Raw genomic sequence first — 25793 nt, 5'->3', positions numbered from 1 at the left:
TCATGGCTGCGATGAGCAATCGTGTGCCTGCTGCCCAAGAGATGCTCGGGCGTCTGATACGCGCTGGGCTGGAGATCAATGGGAGTATGAGGGAGGTGGCAGAAAGTACAGCTGCACTGAGATTAGGACATTTTGAGATACTTAGCAGAAGAATATTTAACTAGCAAATATCAGATAAACCCACAGTCTATTCACCAAGATGGAGTAATAGTTTTTGTTGCAATCTTAAGCTGTTTTCCAATGGTTCTGTTGTTGATGTATTTAACAAGTGTAGGGTCATGCAGTGTTATGTAACAATATAAATAAGTTTCTTTTCAGTTATAATTTGTCATATGCTTTTGGTTTTTATTTTCAAAAAAATCTTTCTTCTTTATTACGCAGCAGCTTCTGCCTGGTAAGAAATTCTGGGAGTCCGATGATACGAACAAGGATGGACCTAAAGGGATATTTCTTGGGGATCAGTGGCGGGACAGTGCTTGGGGAGCTTCAGGTAAGGGGTTTTAGCAAAAAAGCAACAGTAGGTTAATATTTTTTAATTGTCAAGGATTAATATTAAAGTAAATTGAATTATTGTTAACCGTCCATTCTGGTGTACTTCTGGATACAGATGCTTTTTAAAGCACCCTGTTGCTCAATGTGTAGATTTACTGACAGGACCTCTTGAAATGCCATTCAGTTGGATCGTGTTGCAAATTCTAACAATAAATATATTCAACATGTGGTGGGAGAACTAAATGAATCACTTTAAAATGACAAGTTTTTATCAGAGATGAAGCTGTACTTGACCCTTTTCTGCCCCCAAGATTCTTGTTCATATAAATGGAAAATCCATTATGCTTACCTCTGTAATGTTCAAAATGTCTCATCTAACATCTTGAGACTCCCTTCAAGTTCTTGGTTGATAATTCATTCTCTTTCTGTGTGAAGAAATTTGAAGTTTGGTTTTACATTTATTTTTCACGCTCAATTTCAGGCCTCTTGTCCTTGCAGCCTGAATAAAACTGAAGCAATATACTAAGTGGCATGGTAGCACAGTAGTTAGCACTGCTGCTTCACAGCGCCAGAGACCTGGATTAGATTCCTGGCTTGGGTCACTGTGCAGAATCTGCATATTCTCCCCATGTCTGCATGGGTTTCCTTTGGGTGCTCCGGTTTTGCTCCCACGTTATGAAAGATGTGCTGGTTAAGTGTGTTGACCCGAACAGGCGCCGGGCTGTGGCGACTAGGAGAATTTCACTGCAACTTCGTTGCAGTGTTAATGTAAGCCTTACTTGTGACTAATAAATAAATTTTAAAATTTTAACTTAAGTACTTTGTACACCTTAATGAATTACTGTGCCTCTCTCAACCTTTCCCCCACTCTGTAGATTGAATGCTTAAGCGACCCAAATCTTTCCTTATCTACCAAGATTGTTAAGAGTTGATGGAAAATGATGGTATGTCCAGCAGAGTGCATGTTGGATCACCTCCAGCAAAGGTTGTGTTTGATGAACAAACTCATTTAAACCACTGGCTGCTCGGTGATGATTCCCTGTTTGTTCTGGTATATTCTGATTTTGAGTTAATAATCTTCTGGCTTTTCTGAGAATATAATCGGAACTCTACCTAGAGCTGACGTTGAATGCTCTTTCTTCATGTTGCTGTCCACTGATTGCCATCTTCTTAAAATTGCGCCATCATTGCTTGAATAACTATCTGTGTATGCACGTGAGTGCATAGAAAAAAAAAGTGGCTCATCATTTAGCAAACCTTGTGGTGCAGAATATTGTCTGCGTTTTAAGCAAAAGCGATAGTTAGATTGGGTCTGATTGAGGATTGTTGACCTCCAGGCTGGTTCGCACCTTGACTTTGAATTTTATGGAATCTTAAAAGCAAAATTTGATTAAGCCGCAGCTGTTAAAAGTTGAAATGTTTTATGGTGTAGTTGGATGATTTATAATACGGGATAAATGAGAAAGCATCACATTACAACATAATGCTTTTTTTTGTTGCTTTTTTTGAGGGTGACTTTGCGCAGTGTTGGTTTTAATGCCGTTTTTCTCCAGTGTAATACTGGGTTACCAGATTTTTATAGTTCAGGCATTTGAAACTGTATTTTTTAAATTTAGACCAAGAATTTTTAGAATGTGGAAAACGCCAGTAGACTCCTCAGCATAACATGTTCTTCATGTCAGTTTTGCTCAGTGGTGGTGCCTGAGTCAGAAGCTTGTATATTCAAGCCAGTCCAGAGTCTGAGTGCATAGTATAATCTTGACTCTTTTGTGCAATACTGAGCAAGTGCTGTTTGGTGAAGAAGGTATGTTAAGCCAATATGCCCTGTGCCTACAAGTTAAAGCTCCCATGGTACTATTTGAAAAAGGGAAGGGCAAGGATCTTGGTATCATAACCAACATAACCATCTCAGCTAACACCACCAAAACGTATGTTAATGGATCAGTTACAAAGAACAAAAAAAACAGTTAACTCATGCCAGGAAGAACTGCCATCTTTGCCCACATTGCAACATTGGTATTATTGCAGAAGTAATTGATTGGCTGTGAAATGTTTTATGACGATGTTTAGATATTACAAACTGTGGTTCGTAATTCTCTGTTGAACCAGTTTGTTTCGGTGGCTTTCACAGTCACTTACTGCGTTTATCTGTTGTTCAGATGTGAAACTGTTATCTGGCCCCTTCTCTTGGCTTTAGCCCAGTAGTCAGTAGAGAGATAGCTTAGGGATAGTGGAAATGTGCCCATATGCACACATAATTTGAGATGTCCTGCAAGAACCTGTGTCGGGGCTTTAATTAATGATCTAGATGATGGTATAGAAAACCACATGCAAATTTGTTGATGACACAGCGAGAGTGGTAAGCAGTGTAAATGGGAGCATGCAATTAAAGACATGGTGATAGACTAAGTAAATGTGCCAAACTCTAGTATATCAATTTTGATGTAGCAAATGTAAAGTCATTGAAATTTGAATCTAAAAGGATAAAACAAGGATCTATCTAAGTGTTTAAAAAAAACTAGAAACAGTGGAGAGTGAGAGAACCTTGTGGGCCCAGGTACACAATCCTTAAAAAGACAGGAATATGCTCAGAAAATATTCAGAAAAAAGCTGAAGGAATGCTGACCTTTCTATCTGAAATATACAAAGTCATGTTTCAATTGCATAAAATGCTAATTAGGCCACATCTGAAGTGCTGTGCAGAGGTCTGAGCATCACATTTTGAGAAGAATATATTGGAGGGAGGGAGTCCATCAGAATGGAAGTCCAGGTATAAGGGTAAATTACATTCATAGTAACGTCATCGCAGTGTTAATGTAAGCCTACTTGTGACACAAATATTTAAAAATAAATAAACAAGATGAGATTAATCAAACTAGCAATCTCTTTCTTGGCATTTCAGGGCAGTTTGATCAAAGTTTATAAAACGTTATGGCGAGCATATAGGGTAGATAACTATTTTTGCTTGTTGGGGAGACTGCGTAAGTTAGAGCCAGATTTTTCAGAATGAAGTTGGGAAAGACTTCTGCAGGGAGTAGAAATTTTGAATTTTTTTTGCAAGTCAATGCCAAATGAATTGTTAGTTTTAAATCTATGAATTTGTTAGCCAAAGATGTTAAGGGAAATGGAGCAAAGGTGTGCATGTGGAGTTAGGCTGCATATCAGCCATGATTTCATTAAATGGTAGAACAAGTTTGAGGGCTAAAAGACCCTACTCCTGTTCCAATGTTCACTTTGCAAATGCCTTATTTTCCAAAATAAATGAACCCAGCATCTTGTTTTCCTGGGATGTAAGCATCACTGGCAAGGCCAGCATTTGTTATTCACCTCCAATTGCCCTCAAAGGTGGGGGTGTGTCATCCATCTGAAATATTGCAATCTGTCTAGTGCAGGTACGCCCACAGGTGCTGTTTGGAAAAGAGAATTCCTTATCTCTTTCTCATAAATTTAGTGAAATGAATACGGTGTCAAACCGCTAGTGCATATTTTATGCACATGTTGTGGATGGGAAAGAGCCAAGCAATTTACTAGCGTTACCAATTTCATTAAATGTTGAAGATACAGCTTATAAGTTGGCCCCAGGCACTGCTCTGATCTTGATCTTGTGGCATACATTTACAGAAAGACTCTGCTTTAGGGTGACCTATCATACTTAGAGTATTCTATCTATCTGTGCTATTGCTATTTTCAGGAGAGTCTCAGTATGTGAGACCGCCTTAAAATAGCACAAGCAAACCTTCTAATGTGTGTGCAGGCAACCAACTATATGTATAATCTATTTGCTGTTAGCTCTCAAATACTGGGATTTGGAAAGGATTGAATATAAAACATGAATTGATTTGAAAATGTTGTTTTGGAATTAGTTTTGAATAAAGTGTGCCATATTAAATAGAAGTGCAGTACCAGAAAATGTTGTTGTTTGGGGCAACTGACATCCAGTATTGTGATTTTCTATTTAAGGAAAACGAGTTACATTTTGATGCACATGGGCAGATTTTACCATCTGTGCAGCTGTCTTTTAATAAATTGTAACTGGGCTGTGTGATGCTCTAAAATGTCCTTAGTTCCGTGTCAGCTTAACTGGTATGCAATATGTTATTTTAGTAACAGGAAACGAATGCCTCTTTAATTCGCTGTCCCTCCCTCTCTCAGATCACTCTGTATCACAGCCAATCATGGTGCAGAGACGCCCTGGTCAAGGCTTTCATGGCAGTAATGAGGTCAACTCTGTCCTCTCTCCACGGTCTGAAAGTGGAGGGCTAGGTGTCAGCATGGTGGAGTATGTGCTGAGCTCTTCCCCTGGGGAAAAACTGGAGTCCTGCCTCAGGAAAGGACCATTTGTAAGTATTGGAAGCATTTGATTTGCAAAAAATACCGATGGAGGAAAAACCACACACTTAACCAGTAACTTTAATGTTCTACAATGTGATTTTTCATTATTTCGAATTGATCCCAGCACTATTGTTAGTACTTCACCCTGGTGTTATTCAGTTCAAATTGGTCTCTAAGTACAACCCAAGTTTGAAAGGGCAGACTGTGACATATTCTGCAAAATGTAAATGATGCCTGCAGTTCAAGTATATGTAATTGAGACTCTGCGTATAATCACAAGTACAGCGCCCCACCCCTGGCAAATCTTAGCTGACGGCTAAATTATATTTTCATGGACACTCAAGTGACCATTGTTCATATGTGAACATTGACAACAAATGTCGTCAGGCTATTTTGGAAACAGAAGTAGGAACAGGCCATTCAGCCCTTTGAGTATTCTCTCCCATTCATTTTGATCATCACAGTTGATCAAATTCAGTGTCCTAATTGAATGTTACAATTAAAGCAGATTAGAGCTGCATCTAATTTCTTTTTGAAATCACAGCGTTTTGGCCTCAACCACTTTGTGGTAGTGAATCCTGCAGATCTGCCACTCTCTGGGCGAAGAATTTTCTCTTCACTCAGTCACAAAAGACTTACCTCTTACCTTCAAACCGTGACTCCCTAGTTCTGGCCTCCCCCATCATTGGGAACATATTTACTACAGAGTGAATTACAGCCATGTGCAGCTTTACCCTTGCATGATGTCCATCACATGCATTGATACATATTAACAGGTAGGAATGGGAACACTAGATGATTCCCTGGCCACGGTCCAACACAGGGCCCTTTCACCCAAGTTAAGACCATCTTAAACCTTCCTTGCCTGACTGCCTTGATAACTGAATGGAGAAACTCTGAACTATTCGGGCACTTATCCAAGTTGATGATTTCTACAACATATCATCCATTTAATAAAAATTGAATTAATGTGTAAAGAGTAGCCCTTTTTTCTCTGACGCTGAGACGCCAATATTCTTTCACTTCTTTAGTTCACGAATCTTGTTGTTCTGCAAATTTTTAGCTTTGTTTTAACCAATGCTCTTTCTTGGTTGTACTTTTAGCCTCTTGACAGCATCAATATTAATTACAATATCTTCAAAAATGTATTGTTTAACTTTGTTATGGGGCTCGTCATTCAGAGGAACGATAATGATACTGTGATCTGTGCACTTATTCAGCTAAAGGCATAACATTGTTTAAACCTGTGACTCTTATAGTATGGCACCTCACCTTTTAATAAAGGTGCTTTTCCTGTCTCTCCTCACTTCCTCCTCTTTGCCCATATGATTTAGGGTTCGGGAGATGCCGAGGCTCATAATGAAAAGGGAGACAAGAAAGGAAAATCTTCGTTCGATGGAGATAAAATGGGAGACCTGAAAGAAGTGGAGGATGATGGGATTGATAAAACAAACGGCCTGGTGGTACAAAACGGCATAGATTCTGATGTTAAGGACTTCAGGTATGCTGTGAGAACTTACAGTACCCTTGTTTCACAATTTTTGTTTAATGTAAAAAGTGAACAAGGCAAAGTCTTCCAGTTGGTTTATTGAAATATTTGCCCCACTGTGATATGACATCTTTTCACTTGCACCAATATCAGAATTTGCTTCATGCTCTGGAACTGTTACAATGGCACATTCTGAACATGTATAATTTTCCATACCTTGCAAATTGCACAGTTCATCACCCTTATGGCAAAAAGTAAAATTTCTTGGCAAGTTTGTAAATGTTAATAGGGCCAGGTCTTGTCTCTCCCACCTCTCAAAAAAAAAAGTCCTTTAAAAATCAAAAAAATGACTTTGAAAGTGCTACTGACAGTTTTATCAACACAGAGGATGTGACTAAGGAAAAGAAAACAACACATCATTACATGTAGTAGCAGTCACATAATATTGTATTATTGTATGCTATTTAAATACACTGAAGGAGGAAAAAGGTGCAGTTTATCGCACAGACGTTAGGTGCAATGACAGCTGGACCAGAACTAGTGCCTTTGTGAGACAGGAGTTTGGAAACAGCACTGTTCTTCTTTGCTTGGTTCAACTTTGAGAACTTTTTTCCATTTAAAAAACAAATACAACCACTGCCAGTTACATTAAATTCACTTGTGAAAAATAGATAAAATATGAACTTGACTGAGATCATAGTTTGAACCCTTTGTGCAGTTTTTGCTGCGCACCTCAGGAAAGATGGCAAGGAAATCAAGTGAGTCCAAAGTAGATTCACTAGTGTACTCCTGGTTTCAGTAGAATTCCGAAGCCTGGTTGTGAAGAAGACACTGAGACAAGGATGCTTGGGTGGATCACTTTTATTACATGTCACAACACTTATTTCTCCATTCTATATAACAACAAATACCCAGTGCTGGCTGTCTCTTTATATACACATTGAGTACAAATCAACGCCTGTTCACTTTATTACTTAAACTATTGGGTATTAAATATCCATTAACAGAATACTATTTGATGCTAACACCTGATAGGAAGAAATGTAATAACGGCGACCAGAGACCTGGGAAAAATGGGACTGGTTCCATTTGAACAGAAGATATTATGGAATGATTCAACACATTTTTAAAATTCTGAGGGGTGACAGAGAGCAGGTAAAAACACCTTTTTCCTCAGTGACTGGTGTCCAGAATGAATGGATGTGGGGAAAGGTTAGGCACCTCGTATTAGGGCTACTGCTCAGGTGGTGACTAAATCAGTGTGGACTGGTTGGATTGAATTGCCCGTCTCCATGTTTCTGTGTGGAAGAATGTAAGTTCAGAATGTGCCATTGTAACAACTCCAGAGCGTGAAGCAAGCTTTTAAACAGAATACGGTATAGATATCTATAATATTTTGTTTTGGGAAAAATTCTTATCTCAGCTCAACTGAAAAGAAGTTATTGCCCTTCCATTTCTTTGCTGCTTAATCTTCCAGATATAGATCTAGATATAGTCATCTTGACAGCTGCTAAATATTTTGATTTTATTCTGAGCTCCGTTCAGATGGATATCCCTGTATGTGACCAAAATCTCACTGGTGCAAGTCATTAAGTTATTAACAAGAGTAACAGGAAGTTGGAATGTGTCATAAATGAATAGAGTGTTGATGCTTCCTGAATTCAGTATTTTTCCATTTATTTGTTCACTTGCGAAACAAAACCGTTTATGCAAGTATGTATTTCTTCAGCACAGTGTTGCGATTAATCAGCCAGTGTGGAAGATTTATTTCACTCCTGAATTATTGACCTTTCAAGTTAGAGGGAGGGAAAGTGATGCAAGTGATATCTGCTAAGTAGTTAAGATCTTCTGAACCCTTGTGCACACCAACACTGATATACTTTCTTGGAAAGATGTAGAGAAATAAAACAATGGTATTAAGAATGCAATTACTGCTGTGTATGCAGTAGTCTCATAAGTGACTCATTCTGCAGGTCATTCGGGAGAAGTTAGGAAACATTTATTCGCCTAAAGGATTGTAAAAATGTGGAACTTTTCTCTCATAAAAAGCAACAGATGGTGCACTTCATATTTTTAAATTTTAGATTGATAGAATTTTGCTAACCACAGGTATAAAGGGATTTGGAGCCAAGGTGGGTTTAGGTTAGAAATCAGCCATGCTCTTATTGAATGACAGAGCAGCCTTGAAAGGCTGTTTAGCTTACTCTGCTATTTCTGTGGTCTTTATTCATTCGGGGCATGTGGACACCAGCATCCCTGATTGCTTTCAGGAGAATGGTGGTGAGCCTCCTGTTTAAGCCACAGTCATCCATGTATAGGTATACCCACAACCATTTGGTCGAGCAGAAGTTCCAGAATTTTAACGCAGTGACAGTGAGGGAGCAATGGCATAGTTCCAAGTCAAGCTGTTGTATTACTTAGAGGAGAAAATGCATGTGAGGTGTTGTTCCCATGTGTCAGCTGCTCTTCCTGACTGAGATTGTGGATTTTGAAGGCGCTGTCAGAGTAATCATGGCGAGTTGCTGCAGTGCATCTTGTAGGTGGGACACACTGCTGTTACTGTGTGCCAGTGGTAGAGGAAATGAGTACTGGTGATGGATTGGAAGCCAGTTAAGTGAACTGCATTACTTGGGTGGTGTTGAGCTGCTTGAGTATTGTTGGAGGTGTAATCAACCAGGCAAGTGGAGAGTATTCCATCATGCTTCTGAATTGAGCCTTGTAGATGGTGGACAGGCTTTGGGAGTCAGAAAGCTGGTCATTTGTCACAAGTCCTATCTTCTGGAAATTAGAATTATGAACAGAATTTTTGGAGTCTAACAAATTTAATATTGTCATATGAACATAAGGATTGGGCACAGAAGTAAGCAACTTGGTCCCTGGAGTCCGTTGCTCCACTATTCAGTGAGATCATGGCTGATTGTAACCTCAACTCCATATTCCCACCAACTGCAATAACCATTCACCCCTTTGTTCAGAATCTGTTGAACTCTGCCTTAAAAATATTCAAAGACTCAACTTCCATTGACTTTTGTGAAAGGGAGTTCCAGAGACTCTCAACATAAGAACTAGAAGCAGGAGTGGACAATTCAGCTCCATGAACCTGCTCCACCATTCAGTATGATCATGGTGACACAGTGGTTAGCATTGCTGCTTCAGCGCCAGGACTTAGGTTCAATTCCGGTCTCCGGTCGCTGTCTGTGTGGAGTCTGCATGTTCTCCCTGTATCAGTGTGGGTTTCCACTGGGTGCTCTAGTTTCCTCCTACAGTGTGAAAGACGTGCTGGTTAAGTGCATTGATCTGAATAGACACCACAGTGTGACGACATGGGGAATTTCACAGTACCTTCATTGCAGTGTATATGTAAGCCTTACTTGTGACTGATAAATAAACTTTTAAAGTTCAAACAAGGGGAAACATCTGTCCTACATTTACCCTGTCAATCCCCTTTAGCATTATGTTTACCTCCAATTAGATCTCACCACATTTTTCAAATGCCCAGCGAGCATAAGCCTCAGCTGCTCAATATCTCTTGGTAAGAGGTCTCCTTCAGTTCTGGAATTAAAGTAATGAACTTTCTCTGAACCGCCTATACTGCGTTTATGTCCTTCCCTAAGTTAAGAGACCAAAACTATGTTCAGTATTCCAGATGCTGTCTTACCAATGCTCTATTCAGTTGTAGCAGCACTTCCCTACTTTACTCCACTAAGGCACGGTGGCACAGTGGTTAGCACTGCTGCCTCATAGATGGCAATGTCATCTGCATACTGAAGTTCCATAGGTGATGTCAGGATCATTTTCTTCTTGGATTTCACCTGGTTGAAGTTGAAAAGTTTTCTGGTCAATGTCCATTCCACTGGGAAGCTGGTTCTTCACAAGATGAACGATGGTAACAATGAAAACGGAGGAAAGGTTGGATTGCGATAGCATATCCCTGCTTGACTTCAGTATTGGTTTTAAAGGATTCTGCCATATTTCCATTGGGGAGGACTGCCATTGACATCTTCTCATGGAGGAATGGGTGGATGTTGATGAATTTCTCTGTTCAGCTGGCCTTTGATAGGGTCTTCCATAGCACTTCCTGATTGAGTTAAAAACTTTGGTCAGATCACTAAAAGCTACGTAGAGTGCTTGATGTTGCTCCTGGCACTACTTGAAGTTGTTGAACAGTGAAAATCATGTCCTTTGTTCCATGGTTTATTCAGAAGGCACATTTCGCTTTCAGGAACAATTTCTTCATAAACTGGAAGAAGGCAGCTAGCGAGGATTCAGATGATGATTTTCCCAGCGATGGAGAGTAGAGAGATTCCTTAGTAATATCCACAGTCTGCTTTGTCTCCTTTGAAGATGGTGGCACTGGTGACACCTTGTGGCTTGTGCTGCCAAATAAACCTGTTGGACTTTAACCTGGTGTTGTGAGACTTCTAACTTTGCTTACCCAATCCAACGTTGGCATCTCCACATCTTGGAGACAATAAACACTTCTTTAACCTGTGCTTAAAGACTCGCATTCCAACCATTATCTTGTAAATTGAGCTTGTGTCTATATATGTCCTGTTTGTGAACATAACTCCTCACTCGCCTGAAGAAATAGCAGCACTCCGAAAGCTCGTGGCCTGTCCTTCCAAATAAACCTGTTGGACTTTAATTTGGTGTTGTGAGACTTCTTTACTTACCCATGAGGCCGGCAGGGCTTTCTTCTCCATCCTAGATTTTTTGGAGCAGTTGATGGAGATGAGAGGTGATCTCTTCACATTTCAAAATGTCAACTGAAGTTCCGCCCACTCCTGTGGCTTTTAGTAAACCTTCTCTGAATTGCTTCTAACACATTTACATCTTCCCTTAAATAAGGAGGCTAATACTTTGCACAATACTCGTGTGGTCTCACAAGAGAGGCACAGTGGTTAGCACCGCTGTCTCACATCTCCAGGCACCTGAGTTCAGTTCCTGGCTTGGGTGACTGCCTGTGCATGTTCTGCCCGTGTCTGCGTGGGTTTCCTCCGGGTGCTCCGGTTTCCCACCACAGTCCAAAGATGTGCAGGTTAGCCTTGCTAAATTGCCTTTTGGCCCTGGGATGCATAGGTTAGAGGGATTAGCACGGTAAATATGTGGGGTTATGGGATTAAGGCCTAGGTGGCATTGATGTTGGTGCAGTCTTGATGGGCCGAATGGCCTCCTTCTGCACTGTAGGGATATTTGACCAATGCCCTGTAGAAATCAAATCCCCTCACCATAAATGCTAGTGTTCCATTAGCTTTCCCAATTACTTCCTGTACTTGAATGCTCACCTTCTTTTGTGATTCATGCACTGGGACACCCAGATCCCTCTGGACCCCAGAGCTCTCTAATCTCCCATCGTTTAGATAATATTTTTTATTTTTCCTGCCAAAATGCACAATTTCACACTTGTTTATATTATACTCCATTCTTTGTCCACTCACTTAACCTTTCTTGTCTCTTTGTAGCCTTCTTGCGTCTACTTCGCAATTTACTGCCCTACCTAACTTTATGTCGTCACTAAATTTAGCAACCATACCTTCAGCCCCTTCATCCAAATCATTAATATGAATTGTAAAAAGTTGACACCCCTGTGGTGCACCGCTTCTCCCTACTTTTCTATTCTATTCCTCTAGAAATGAACCTCCAGTATTTTGTTTGTACTCAGGTTTGTTAAGACCATACCAATGTTGCTACTTTGAGTGATTAATATATTTGTATCTCTTTATTTTTATACCCCGTTTAATCTTGGACCTTTCGAGGAATAAGTGGCCACATTCCAGTTTTGTTGATAGAAACAGAAAATTGGCCATTTTTCCTTTCATACTCCGCATCCAACCAGGGAACACTTGCATTTTTATGTAATTTCAAGCATGTGCTCCTCCTTAAAATGTTTTACATAATGTTGCATTTAAGGAACATTCTGTGGTCTGTTTTCCCTTTGTCAGCAGCTCATGGCTTACTGTGAAACTTTTTTGATTAGTGTTAAATAGCTCAGCGACTCCTTAAGCTATGTATCTTTTGTTCATTTAGCAAAATTTTATCTTTAGGATTTTCGACTTTGCTAACAGTGGAAACTCGATTATTGATTCATAGGGAAGGCACTCATCTTTAAAAATCTCAATATTTAATGCTGCAAGTTGACTTGTCAATCAGACTGTTTTTAACATGCCTAAGCAATCAATTTCTGCAAAATCTTGAATTTAAGACCTTTTATGTAAACTCCAGATAATGCACATTTGTTTTGTATTTTCCTTTTCTCCAGTGACAGATGTAAATTTATATGGTTCTGTTAAGTATGTGTCTTTTGGTGATGTGATGTGTTTCAGAATGACATGTAATGTTTCTTTGTGCAGTCGTACACCCGGGAGCTGCCAGACCTCCCCAAACGAAGTAGTGGATCTTCTTGGACCCAACCAGAACAATTCTGATGGCCTCGGTCAGCTGGCCAACAGCAACAATGTAAAACCTACAGAAGACTTCAACAGTGTTGAGTCCCAGAATGTGCCCTTGGATTCTATGGAACCTGTCGGTCTGGACTCTCTACAATTTGATTACTCCAACAGCCAGGTGCAAATGGATTCTGCAACAGCTGCTGTAAGCCTGTTCGACTACAGCTCGCAACAGCAGGTCAGTTTGTCCCCACCAGTTGCAGCGCTGAGAGTTTAGCTTGGAGAATTAAAGCACTCGTCAATTCATTTTTGATTGGTCTGAACTGAAGTGCCTCACATCCTTGTCCAAGTCTTCTGCCCAATTTTGCATGACTTCTACTCTACTGGAGTACAGTTCCAAAGTTCCTAACTGTGGCTGATGGAAGTCAATGCCAGTATAGTGTGATAGTGCATTTGAGCGACTTTTTCCTGATTATGCTTGCTGAAGGATAGTTTTCAACACTGGAAAGGAGAAATTGTGTCGTGATTTAATAAATTATTTTAAAAATTCCAAAAAGATGCTTAATTCTTGAAATAGATAGAAACTAGCCTTTTGCAGTAGTTGAGGACAGAATATCTTGGACAGATGAAGAATGTGAAGAATTTCCCCACTTGGGCAGGGAGAGGAACTTCCATTTTATCCAGATATTGATTACTCTTCCAAGTTACTGAGGTTGCAGTCAGTCAACGTATGAGAAGTGTGAATTCTAAAGATTAGCCATGTTGGACTTGAAACATTAACTCTGTTTTTATTTCCACAGATGCTGCCAGACCTGAGTTTTTCCAGCATTTTGAGTTTTTAAGAAATAGGGAAGGGTGGTTGGTTGATGGAAAGAGAGGGAGATAAGGTTATATAAGTAGAGGAGGAACAGTTGGATTAAGACTATTGCTTATGTGCAGGATAAACACCACATGAACTTGGGCTAAAGGACCTGTTTCCTGTGATTATGTCTACATTATCTATGAAGTCCCTTGCCCAAATGGTGGGTAGCAAGTATGAGCAGGAGAGCTGGCTGGATTTTCAAAGTTATTTCTGATTTCCCAAATGCTGCCTGAACTTGGATCAGCTTTATTATTAATTAGTTCTTGGCATATGAATGTAGCTCGTGCCCATCCCAAAACTCCCTTGAGAAGGTGGTGAGCCACCATCTTGAACTGCAGTCCATGTGGTGTAGGTTCACCCACTGTTATTTCCTTTAACAGTTTGATGCAATTGACTACCTTGTTGTAACATTTCAGAAGACAATTATGAATCAATCTATTAATTGGATTAAAATTCCCCCAGCTACCCTAGTGAGATTTGAACTCTTGTATCCAGAGCTTTAGTCAAAGCCTCTGGATTGCTAGTCCATTAACATTACCTGTTAATTACACTCTATTAGTTGAGCTCAACTGGGCATCAAATTGACAGTGTTCTGTTCTATATGACTTCATACCATATTGAGTAATGCTTTGACCCATTGGGCCAGATCAGGAGTCCTGAACCTGCCTTTATAATTCAATTGTACTCTTAGAGTAGATTATTCTATATCACTACACAGGCTTTTACTTGCTGTACCCTCCTTTGTGATTGTTGTGCCATCGTACCAGACTCAGTGTCTGCATGATGAGTCTGTCATGACTTTGCTGCGGATTTCTGTAAATTCACTGCTAGAGTTAAAAGGTTTGGCATTACTGCGTCATCCAAATAGCTTAATTAACCAAAAGTAAAATTCTTGGTATCAATAATCTTTTTTGGGAAAAAAAGCAAGCATTTAAAATTGGAAGTTTTAAAAAAAATCTACCAAGAACCACAGAAAAGTTACAGTGCAGAAAAAGGCCATTCAGCACATTGCACTTGTACTGGCCAAACGTGAACAAAATAAATTAGCCGCTCGTTTATAATCCCACTTTCCAGCACCTGGTCTATAGTTTTGCAGATTACAGTACTTCAGGTGTGGATCCTTTTAACCTCAATCGCCAGTTCCAGCACTAAATTCCAGCTGCTTACAATTCTGGATGAAAATGTTTTTCCGCATGTTCCCTGTAAACTTTTTATCAATGACCTTAAATCTATACTCCCTGGTAATTGACCCCTCAGCTAGAGGAAGTTTCCTATCTACCCTCATAATTTTGTACACCTCAATTAGGGTCACCCCTTAGCTTCCTCTCTGTTCTGACAAAAACAACCCAAGCTTATCCAGTCTCTCCTCGTTGTTACAGTTTTGAAACCCTGGCAACATTCTTCTGAATCTTCTTTATTCTCTCCAGAGCAATTATGTCCTTCCGGTAATATCCAGACTGGAACTGTACTCAAACTTTTGGCTGTGGCCTTAGCAATACGTTATACAGTTCCAGCATTACATCTCTGCTTTTGCATTCTATACCTTATCCAATAAGGTAAAGCATTTGTAATGTTTACCACCATATCCACCTGTTCTGCCATCTTCTCGGACCTATGAACATGCACTTGCAAGGCCTCTTGCTTCTTCAGTCCCCTCCCATTCATTGAGTATTCTCTTGCTTTGCCCTTCCCCAAGTGCATAACCTTACACTTTTCCAGATTGAATTCCATTTGCCACTTCTCTACCCACTTAACCAAATCATTAATATAATTCTTGAGACAATGGCTATCCTCTTCACTATCAACTGCCTGTCCAATTTTTGTGGAATTGTAAATTTCCCAATCATGCCTCCAACATTTAAATACCATACCACAAATATCAAGGACCCAACATTCAGCCCTGTGGATTGTTATTGGAGACCGCTTTCCATTTGCGAAAGCATTCCTCGATCATTCCTTCTCTTTCCTGTTGCTCAGCCAGTTTTGAATCCAACTCGCCGCCTTCCTTTGTATCCAATGGGATCTCACTTTTCTGACCAGTCTGCCATTTTGGACCTTGTCAAAAACCTGACTAAAATCCATGTAGACAACAACCAGTGTCTTATCTTCATCATATTATTTCCTCAAAATATTCTGTTCGGTTAGCAAGGCAGGATCTTTCCCTGACAAAGGCATGCTGACTATCCTTGATCAGTCCATGACTTTCTAAGTGATAGTCTAACCTGTCTTTCGGGATTGATGCCAATAATTTGCCCATCACCGAAATCAAGCATCCAGGCCTATAATTTCCTGGCCTAACCCTTGCAACCTATTTAAAAAGGCATGCGTCTTTAACATTTGAAAAATATAACACAGCTTATTAAAATGATTGATCCATTATAACTAAATCAATAACATTACATTAAACCTCAGAAACTGTAGATCTGCCAGTAATTAATCTAGTCAGTTACAAGTCAGTCACAGAGGAAAGTAGGTTCCATTTAGCATCTGAACAATGTATTCTATATAGACAGGGAAAATAGTGTCCTGCAAACTGTTGAGAGTCTAACCTGTATAACACAAATTTCTTTAAGTAGTGGGCTTTATTGAATAATGAAAAAGGAGAAGAAAAACAGCTAACATTAGAACTGCAAAACTACATAGCAACAAATAATTACAAGTCAATCACGATGTGTTAAATTGAAAAATTTGAGTGTGTCCTTTCTTCAATTAAACTCAAAATTAACTCTTTTTTACAGATCCTGGCCTATCTGCATTTCCAGCGGAGGTCCCTCCCCATCACCCCACTGTGGGTGTGCTTCATACTCCCACTGGGCTGGGAGGGCTACATACCCAGCAGTGTATTACAGTATTACAAAGGAAATTCACTGCCTTGCACTTTTAGGGTTGAATTTCCTCCCCCTCTCAGTGCCCCTCTTGGTCACCTGATGGCTGGGATTTTCCAGTCTCACCGTGGTGATGCAGCGAGCCATTCAAAAGTCCGTTGACTTCGGCAGGACTGGAAGGTCCCGCTGGCTGGAGGGGTCAGAAAATCCCACCCAAATGATTGCTACTGGGAAACAGCGTTATTCTTTCTGTGTGTTGTTAACTGCTGTATCCTTGCTCTGAATATGGTGAATAATGTTTATATGTGTGTCATGATAGCTGTCCCAAGAGCGCATTTTTAAAAAAATACTTTCACAGTTCCTTCATTCTGAAGGGACGAGTAACCCTGAAAATTGTTCCCTGCTGGATGAAACCACTAGGTTTCCCTTGGAAATTTGTGTTGAGAACTAATGGTTTTGAAATAAATGGAAATGAGGAAGCGACAGCAGAGCTTGCTAGTGGAATAGGAATATAATGCAGTCGGGCTGTGAGCACAGTAAATGGACCAGCATCCCATGTGTTATAACACTCCTCTTTGTTTTGTTTAGTTATTCCAGAGACAAAATGCATTGACAGTTCAGCAGCTGACAGCTGCACAACAGCAGCAATATGCCCTCGCAGCTGCCCAACAGCCACACATAGGTAAGTCATTTCCAAGGGTGTCGTGTTATCAAACCAGTTCGTGTATCTATCATGTACCCACCTAAGTATCAGATGGGAGCTTATCTGGTCATTCAGGTATTTGTGCAATCTCAGTATTTGGCTTTACTAAAATGTGGAGCAAATGAGCTGAAGATTTGACACAAATAAACATGAAATCCAAAATATTCAGGAGAAGTTAACCTTGGTAGCAATTATTTGTAATTAGGTGGCTATCTAATGTGTTGGGTGGAGGAAGTACTTACTGATGGCAAGGATGACATCTGTGTTACTTGGGCAAGAACCCAATATAATTGAGATCTAGGCTTAATGGTCCTATTTATGTGCTTCATTGCCTTCTAGAACCATTGGGTATCTATAGAGATGTTAAAGGGTATTAAGCATGGGCATGGAGGCTCAAGATAGCCATTTAAGTTAAATGAGTTTGCTTGACTAGGTCAGTACATTGTTAAAGGATTTCAAAATTAACTTGTAACATGAGCTTTCCAACTGCTACTCAAGTCCTTAATGTTCTAATCATGCTTGAACAAACTGGATATTAGAATTAAATTATGTTTAATTACAGTTTGGTAACTGGTTGGAAGGGGTAAATGGTTTCTGAGACACAATGTGCTGCTTCAGTTTGAAAACTGCACGTTTCCCCTTGAGGAATTTTCAGCAGTTAAGCTGTAACGCCTTCCTTTATTAGATGTGTTAAAGTCCCTAAAGTTATCATTTTATCACTGTCCAGCTCTGCTGGGCAGTCAAAAGGCACCAATAACACTGCAGTGCTTTGCTGCGAGATTAAATATTCAATTTCTATACTGCTTAATGACTGAAGAATTTGGGGCTAACAGGAGAATACTTGTATTGCTGCACTGATGATTTACATGTGCAGTGGCTGTTTGCTTATAGACAGAATAAAAAATCTTTTTACTCGATTTAGAGACACAAAATATACCAGTGTGGTACCACTTAAGCTTTGCATTGATATGATTGTATGATTCTTTTTGTTGTAAATGGGAGCATCGCATTCATTGTAAAGGTCTGGGCCCTGAGTCGGAAACTGCTCAGTGATGAGGACATTTAATGTATTTAATGATCTGAGCACCATGCAACTGTCTGAGGGTTGGGTGGGGCAGTGAGAGAAAGCCTTATCAGTGTTTGCAAGCTAGTTGTATAGGGTGGCTCTTTAGTCTGTCATGGCAAGACGTCACTTGGTGTACTTATCAACTGAAGCAGCAGGAAGTTTGTTGTCCTCCTTTATTTCAAATTCTAACTAGTTTATGGTTACGTTTCTTAGTTGCTTGGAATCTTGCAAGCAATACGTGTGTGTGTGTGTGTACATGTGTGCGTACATGTGTGCATCTGTGAGTACGTGCGCATGCATGCGTTTTGTTATATTGTGTGCACCTGTGAAGTAGTTGACCCTGAGTTTTCAAGTAACAATGAATTATTAGTGCTAGCTCAAATCACCTTCCTATTGGGAAGAGAATCTGATTTTTTTCCTTGCAACACATAGTAAGTTTGAGTGCCATAATTGCAGAAATAATTTTGTTGGAAACAAACAGTGACATCTAACTGTGTGCATACTATTGATTTGTAATTGCAGTTAATTTACAAAGCTACCAATGTATGTTTCTGGTTTGTGCTTGAACAGTGACGATTGTAACTGTCATTCCAAATACTTTATGTAGGTTTTTTATATGTTGCACAGGTATGTTTTCAGCAGGCCTTGCTCCAGCAACCTTTGTTCCTAATCCATACATCATTAGTGCTGCTCCTCCAGGTACAGACCCCTACACTGCAGGGCTTGCTGCAGCTGCAACTCTAGCAGGTAAAATGCAATGATCTGTATGAAGACACTTAACACTACTTGATCATTTCTTTCCTTCTCGGCATCCCCGGTAGAAGGTAAAGACAGAAATTTAGTGAATCTTGACGTAGTGGGGGTAAGGGAAAGGAGAAGTTCCACATTACAATGATGAATTATTGTGGATGGAGAAAGCTGCTCGAGCTGAATGGGTGTTTTTCATTCTGGACTTAAATTTTATCTCAATTAATGTGTAGTGTAGTGAAGATTGAGGTTTCATGTAACTTCGTGGGACTGGGTCCATTGGCAATTGCCTGCAAATGATGGCACTTTTGGATCTCTCAGCCTGTTCTTGAGCATCAAAGGGGCGTAAATTCAAAACTTAGCTGGAGAAACATTGATCCAAGTAATAAATCCATGGAACGGGCTTCCTTAGGAAATGGAGAGGGAGTTGAAAGCACAGTCGTTCAAAAAGCAGATTAGATTAGATTTTTTAAAAACGTTTTGTGGAACAACTTGAGTAATTTGAGACAGCCCATATATAGCATGCCTGGGAGGAACAAGTGACTTTGGGCCTATTGTTCCCTTCCTTTTCCAGCACTGAGTTTTCCTCTACCCGTGTCTGGGTATAAGATGGATTGAATTGACAAGAGTTAGGCTGCCTTGATTACTGAACAAATCCCTTGTGTGGACTGTCAGGGCAGTGGAAAACAGACTAGATGGTGTGTGCACTATTTTCATTTGGCAATTTCTTTGCTTCAGCCAAAAGGAGGCTTGTGACAGGCTGGGAGTAGAAGGTTATGCAACCCCAAAACACCCAAAGTGTTTTTTTTTAAAGACTGGAGTTTGGGAATGCAATTTTTATCATTCTGAATGCGTGTATTTTATCTTATGTAGAATAATAAGATCATAAGAACATAAGAAATAGGAGCAGGAGTAGGCCATCCAGCCCTTCGAGCCTGCCCCGCCATTCAATAAGATCATGGCTGATCTGTCGCTGCTCAGTTCCACTTTCCCGCCCTCTCCCCATAACCCTTAATCCCCTCTCCTATCAAAAACCCATCAACCCGCGTCTTAAAAATATTTAGCGAGGCAGCCTCCACCACTTCAACGGGCAGAGAATTCCAGAGATTCACCACCCTTTGAGTGAAGAAGTTCCTCCTCAACTCCGTTCTAAACCACCCCCCTTTTATCTTGAGGCTGTGCCCCCTAGTCCTATTGTCTTTTTTGAGCGGGAAGAGTCTTTCCACCTCTATCCTATCCATCCCATTCATCATCTTATACGTCTCAATGAGATCTCCTCTCATTCGTCTAAACTCTAACGAGTACAAGCCCAGTTTATTCAGCCTCTCCTCATAGCTCAACCCCTTCAACTCCGGTATCAGCCTAGTAAACCTCCTCTGCACTCCCTCCAAGGCCAAAATATCTTTGCGCAGGTGCGGCGCCCAAAAATGCACACAGTACTCCAGTTGCGGCCTCACCAATGCCCTATACAGCTGCAGCAAGACCTCCCTACTTTTATATTCAATCCCCTTCGCTATGAAGGCCAGCATCCCATTCGCCTTCCTGACCACCTGCTGCACCTGCAAGCTGGGTTTTTGCGACTCATGCACAAGGACCCCGAGGTCCCTCTGCACCGTCGCCTGCTGCAGTTTTTCGCCTCGTAAGTAATAGTCCTTCCTACCATTCTTCCTACCAAAGTGGACCACCTCACACTTGCCAACATTAAATTCCATTTGCCATTTCCTGGCCCATTCGCCCAGCCTATCTAGATCCTTCTGCAGACTCTCCACACCCTCCGCACAATTTGCCGTTCCCCCAATCTTGGTGTCATCAGCAAATTTCGACACTCTACACTCGGTTCCCTCCTCCAGATCATCTATATAAATGGTAAAAAGCTGAGGCCCCAGCACCGACCCCTGGGGCACAAATCATAAGAGTCCTACAGCGCAGAAAGAGGCACCGACCACAATCCCACCCTTAACCCCATGTATTTAGTACTCCTGACACTAAGGGGCAATTTAGCAAGGCCAATCCGCCTAACCCGCATATCTTTGGACTGTGGGGGGGAAATCATAGCACCCGGAGGAAACTCACGCACACACGAGGAAAATGTGCAAACACCACATATACAGCAACTCAGGAATCGAATCTGGGTCTCTGGCGCTGTGAGGCAGCAGTGCTAACCATTGTGCCACCTTATGGTATGTAGGTTTGTAACAAAAACAAGCAGAGAAATCCAAGATTAGAATCTCTTCATGATACGCATAGCATGAGATGAGTGTGCAGCCTTGTAATATTTGTAAAAGTACCATTTGACACAGTAGCCCACAAGATGGTTCTGAAGCAATCGTGTACCACACTTTAAAGTTAGATTATTGAGAAGACTGCTGCATTTTGCAGGTATTGAGCAACCTCTGAATAGATGATGGTTTGTGATTAGGAATGGTTTTGATATGGTCTGTTCACAATATTTTGTAAATTCAGCAACTAGACATAATGCTAAAAGTTGAAATGTTCAGAGAGGCTGCAACACAAGTTCTCATTTACTGATCTCTTCAAAGACTTGCTGCTCATGTTCACACTCATCATTTTCGGTTAATATAATTGTGTTGGACTCTTGTTTGAATGTTGTCGCCAAAGGAAGTTATGTCCCAAGGTCAGTGAAAGAGCTCCTTTCATTGGATGCTTTTGTTGTCGTAATAAGCATTATTTCAATTCTAGCTCATGTTGCGTGTGATAAGGTCATTGGCTGCCAAAGATTTTCCTCAAGTGTGGGGTCAGAAGGGAGAAAATTACACTCTGGTGTTTATAAGAAGCTGCTGTAACTGCCAAAAGAGAAAATAAATTGAAGGGATAATTCGTCTTCGGTGGGCACATTTTCAAGTCCTTCATACCACTGATTTTTTTTAAAAACCCATACACAAAAAATGACAATTGTGATTTGTTTAATGGTTATTGTTTCATATTGTTTGAATGATATTTAAGCGTTTATGAAGTGCCACCATTCACTCAGCATGTAGATTTTTCAAGCAAATTTATGTTGTCCTGACCCAAATTCATATACCTATGCTGTTAAAGTGGAGTCCATGAACCTGAGAGTTGTAGCAATTTGTATGAAAATTACTCGATCTATTTAATTTTTCTAAAAATCCAATTAAATTGAGCCTCTTATGATGGAGAACATCTTTAAGATGTGCCTTACACAGTGTGCATCATTTCATTTCAGCAAAGTTCTTGAGTGTTTTCCAAACACAATGAAACTCTGACCCAATATTTCAGCCTTTCAAGAATGAAGTGGCCTTGAAAATAATTATAAAATAGCAGCATTGCAGGGCATGTTTTAAGGCTTTTCCCTTTGTTGTGACTGGATGCTGGTTGGCATTTCTCACATCCTTGTGACAAATCTTATTCAATGAGCAGTATTTAGTGTCCTTTCCAGCTGTAAAACTGATAGAGTTTGAGACAATCTGTTGAACCTAATCTAGTCCAATTCCAACAAGTTTCAAATGCAAGAAGCAAAAGCACACTTGCCAAGTGGTACAAAACTATTTGCTGAAGTTAAGAACTAGACCGCTGTCAAAGAAAAACATTCTATTCATATGGCAAAAGGTTTAGCATCTCAATCTGGTAATGGTGACACACTTGCCCTCACTGAGAACCATGTTCAGTACTGAGAGTTTCAATATTGTACTCAAAACAACCTGAGCCAGACTTGTTGCTTATGAACCCCCAACTCAATTCCTGTTGTTGCCATTTTTTAATGTAACTTATCAAAGCTATTCTTGGGGGAGGGGGTTGTGAATTTGTAGTTAAGTGAAGTGTATGCTTCTTGGGTGCAATCAGTGATCAGTTTTTAATACGCTTAATTGATTTGTGTTGATACTAGATTGAGTGTTTTTTTTTTAAAAGGCATCTTTATTCCGTCGTTCATTTCAAGCCCACTTTCAATGCCCCCTAATGTATTAAAAGATGTATACTGTAACTGCAACGTGTTCAGTGGGTCGTATGTAACTTAGGTTTGGGTTTTACTTTGTCAATTTTAATGTATCTGGAAGCAAAGAGATACACAAGTCGTTGACTTAATTGTCAAAGCAACTTTTCTTTCCATCCTCCCTGTGTAGGCAAGCGGCCGGCCCTGGATGGCATAGGTGAGATGAATTCACCTTGAAGGAGGTCTCGTTCAGCTGTGTTTTGAAGTGTGCCTGTGTAATCTCGTTTTTGTTTAATTGACAAGCATACTGTTACGTCATCCTGACCCAGGTTTAATTTTAACTGATGTACCTGAACCTTTCTTGGTTTCATTAAGGAATATCTACTATAACCAGCCATACTTAATTGTGCCTTTTTTTCTTTCTGCAAAAGTAAAGCTCCAGACTTTATTAAATCATAGCCAACATATATAATTTTACTAACCTACAGGGAAAAAAATTAGGATTATAAAATATGATGACTTCTTGTGCTACACTGTACTGCAAAAAAAATGGCAAGTCCATTAGACAATAAATACATTATTGGAATATCTAATATAATGGAAGCCTTGTTGTGATATGTTTTTGCCAAGATAAGTTTCATGCATTAATAATGTAAATATTGCAAAGTGTGTTTTTTATTAATCCCTGAATTTTACTGTGTTAGGCCCTGCAGTGGTTCCACCTCAGTATTACGGTGTTCCATGGGGTGTTTATCCAGCAAATCTCTTCCAGCAGCAAGCTGCAGCAGCAGCTGCTAACAACTCGGCAAATCAGCAAGCTGCATCACAGGCACAGCAAGGGCAGCAGCAGGTAAGTAATTTGCTGTTTATAACTTGGTACAGGAGTGAATTAACACTGAACCAGGAATCTGAGCTAATATGTTTTGGTTTGGGACACAGGCATGGATTTTGCCCACTTCAAAATATGTTTCATGGATCGCACAGGTTGAATGTGAAGCAATTGTAAAATGCATGTTTATTTAAAAGTGCCGTCAATAAATTCATGTCAAGGAATGCCATTATTAGTTACTGTCAATTCATGTTAGTCATAGTTTATTCAGTTGTAGATTGTATAGTTGAATTTAATTCCGACTGTTCTTAATTCCACAATTGGAATTAAGTGGGGGGGGGGGGCAATCTTATGAAAACTTTATTAAGTTCAGAATGAGCATGAAACTGGAGAGTTTCGGCTCTGTTTTTTCAGTAAGTCCAAATCTGGTGTCTTATGCATTCAGTGCGTGAAAAAGTGCTGAGATCAGATTTCTGCCTGTAGGCAGTGGGCAGAGCTTAATGACCCAAAAGCCAGCTGAGGGCGCCATTGCACATGGTTAGAACAGAGAGACCTGTTTACTCAGCCTCTGCCACTTGGGCACTGTCCAAGGAGCAAACCCTCTGCCCCCAACCTTCCGGATGGGCCTCAGTCTCCTTTTGGTTTACCAGCAAGCCCATCAGATCTGATCCTATTGCTGAGTACCATCATTCCCTCTGGAGAGATTCCCCCCCACTCCCTGAGAATTCAGGCGGTGTAAACTCACTCCCTAAGTGTTAATTAAATATTCCTGATCATTTTAAAAAGTCAGTTTGGCAATGATGACATCCTCATTAAGAACAGTGTTTGCTAATGAGAATTTCAGTTTTGTAAGCCAGTCTCTCTATTGTTGCAGGTAAAACTAATCATGTAAGGTGCTCAGATGTTAAGTGGGTCATAGAGTCACAGTGGTTTACAGCATGAAAACAGGCTCTTCAGTCCAACTTATCCATGCCGCCTTTTTTTAACCACAGTATAATTTTGAGTAGCTGATCTATCCTTGGGTTGCATCTTTAACTTGCTTGCCTATAGCAGTGTTCACCTCTTCTGTGGTCAGCCAGAATGATGGATTATTTCAGTAATCTAATGTTGATTTCCTGATGCTCCACCTTTGTTTGTCTGGTATATTGCTGAGCCAGAGCAGAAAAGTCAGTGAGTTCATGGTTGCTATTGTGGGACTTGAGTTCTGTGTTAGGAACTGCAAGGTCCTGATTCCAATACCTCAGCTGTGGACGGACAGGAGAGGGTGCAACGTGGCTGGGTTGTGATGTCCTTCCCCCACCATCCCCTCACAAGAACTTCACTGTCAAGGCATGTGTGTGAATAATAATATTCAGTAGGATGAAGCCCAGAAGTTGCTTGGCAATTATGCAATAATATTTCAGTGATGAATCAGCACAGTTAAGGAATGAAGGTAAGAGAAACAGTTAACAAGATAAGTTCACCACCCTTCTTTCTCAATTTAATAATTATGCCGTGAGGTAACACTACTTTCCGTCCAGAGAAATCGTCCATAACATAACTGTTTAACAGTATCCTCCTGTTTGTGACTACAGCGAAAGCACACTGTTCAACAATGCGCCGTACTTCAGTATCAATATTTCTGTGTATTGTGCCCCAGGTTTTGCGTGCTGGAGCCAGTCAGCGACCTTTGACCCCAAATCAGAGCCAACAGGGACAACAAGCGGACAGTCTGGTAGCAGCTGCTGCTGTAAACTCTGCCCTCGCCTTTAGCCAAGGATTGGCCACTGGAATGCCAGGTAAAATATTGATTCCACCTGCTGCATACGGGTGCAGGGATTGGGGAGGGGTGGGTGATGGTGAGTGGTTTGAAAGCTACTTGTCGCATTACAAACCAGTTAATTGCTGAACTTTCTAAAGTTCAAAATGCTGCATTCTGGAATGCAATTGATCTGAGTTTCACACTTTCTGAAGGATTCCCGATGGGAACAGTGAGGAATGTTGTGGAGCAAAATTTTGCAGTGAACGCATAAAACTATAACCAATCTAGCTTGGAACAGAATGCCTTTAACGGTAGACGTCTATCATAAAAGTAACTTAAAGAAAACAGACTAAATTTTAAACTGGTATGCTGCAATTTGGGAAGGCCTTGTAAACCTGATTGCAGTATTGC

The 25793-nt window shown here is 40.4% G+C and overlaps 1 protein-coding gene and 1 non-coding gene across 7 annotated transcripts in view; both read left to right on the top strand.

The window, feature by feature from the left end:
- pum1 (pumilio RNA-binding family member 1) overlaps window positions 1-25793 on the top strand; it is a 149203-nt gene that overhangs the window by 92631 nt on the left and 30779 nt on the right. For 4 of the 6 annotated variants that reach the window (XM_080211293.1, XM_080211291.1, XM_080211295.1 and 1 more), the window contains 8 exons: window positions 382-490; window positions 4645-4832; window positions 6159-6325; window positions 12664-12937; window positions 16975-17068; window positions 18783-18902; window positions 23517-23662; window positions 25281-25419. In XM_080211293.1, the coding sequence (XP_080067419.1) occupies window positions 382-490; window positions 4645-4832; window positions 6159-6325; window positions 12664-12937; window positions 16975-17068; window positions 18783-18902; window positions 23517-23662; window positions 25281-25419 (1237 nt within the window). The remainder of the gene's footprint in view (window positions 1-381; window positions 491-4644; window positions 4833-6158; window positions 6326-12663; window positions 12938-16974; window positions 17069-18782; window positions 18903-23516; window positions 23663-25280; window positions 25420-25793) is intronic. The other 2 variants (XM_080211296.1, XM_080211294.1) reach the window with 1 other exon arrangement.
- Window positions 22505-22592, top strand: LOC145358073 (small nucleolar RNA SNORD103/SNORD85). Its single transcript, XR_013889440.1, has one exon. It is a non-coding gene; the product is annotated as a small nucleolar RNA SNORD103/SNORD85 (small nucleolar RNA).

This window comes from Carcharhinus amblyrhynchos, chromosome 24, assembly GCF_965287045.1.
Source record: "Carcharhinus amblyrhynchos chromosome 24, sCarAmb.v2.hapA, whole genome shotgun sequence".
Classification (NCBI taxonomy): Eukaryota; Metazoa; Chordata; class Chondrichthyes; order Carcharhiniformes; family Carcharhinidae; genus Carcharhinus; species Carcharhinus amblyrhynchos.
The sequence above is the reverse complement of the archived record's forward strand: the minus strand, read 5'-3'. Positions and strand labels throughout refer to the sequence as shown.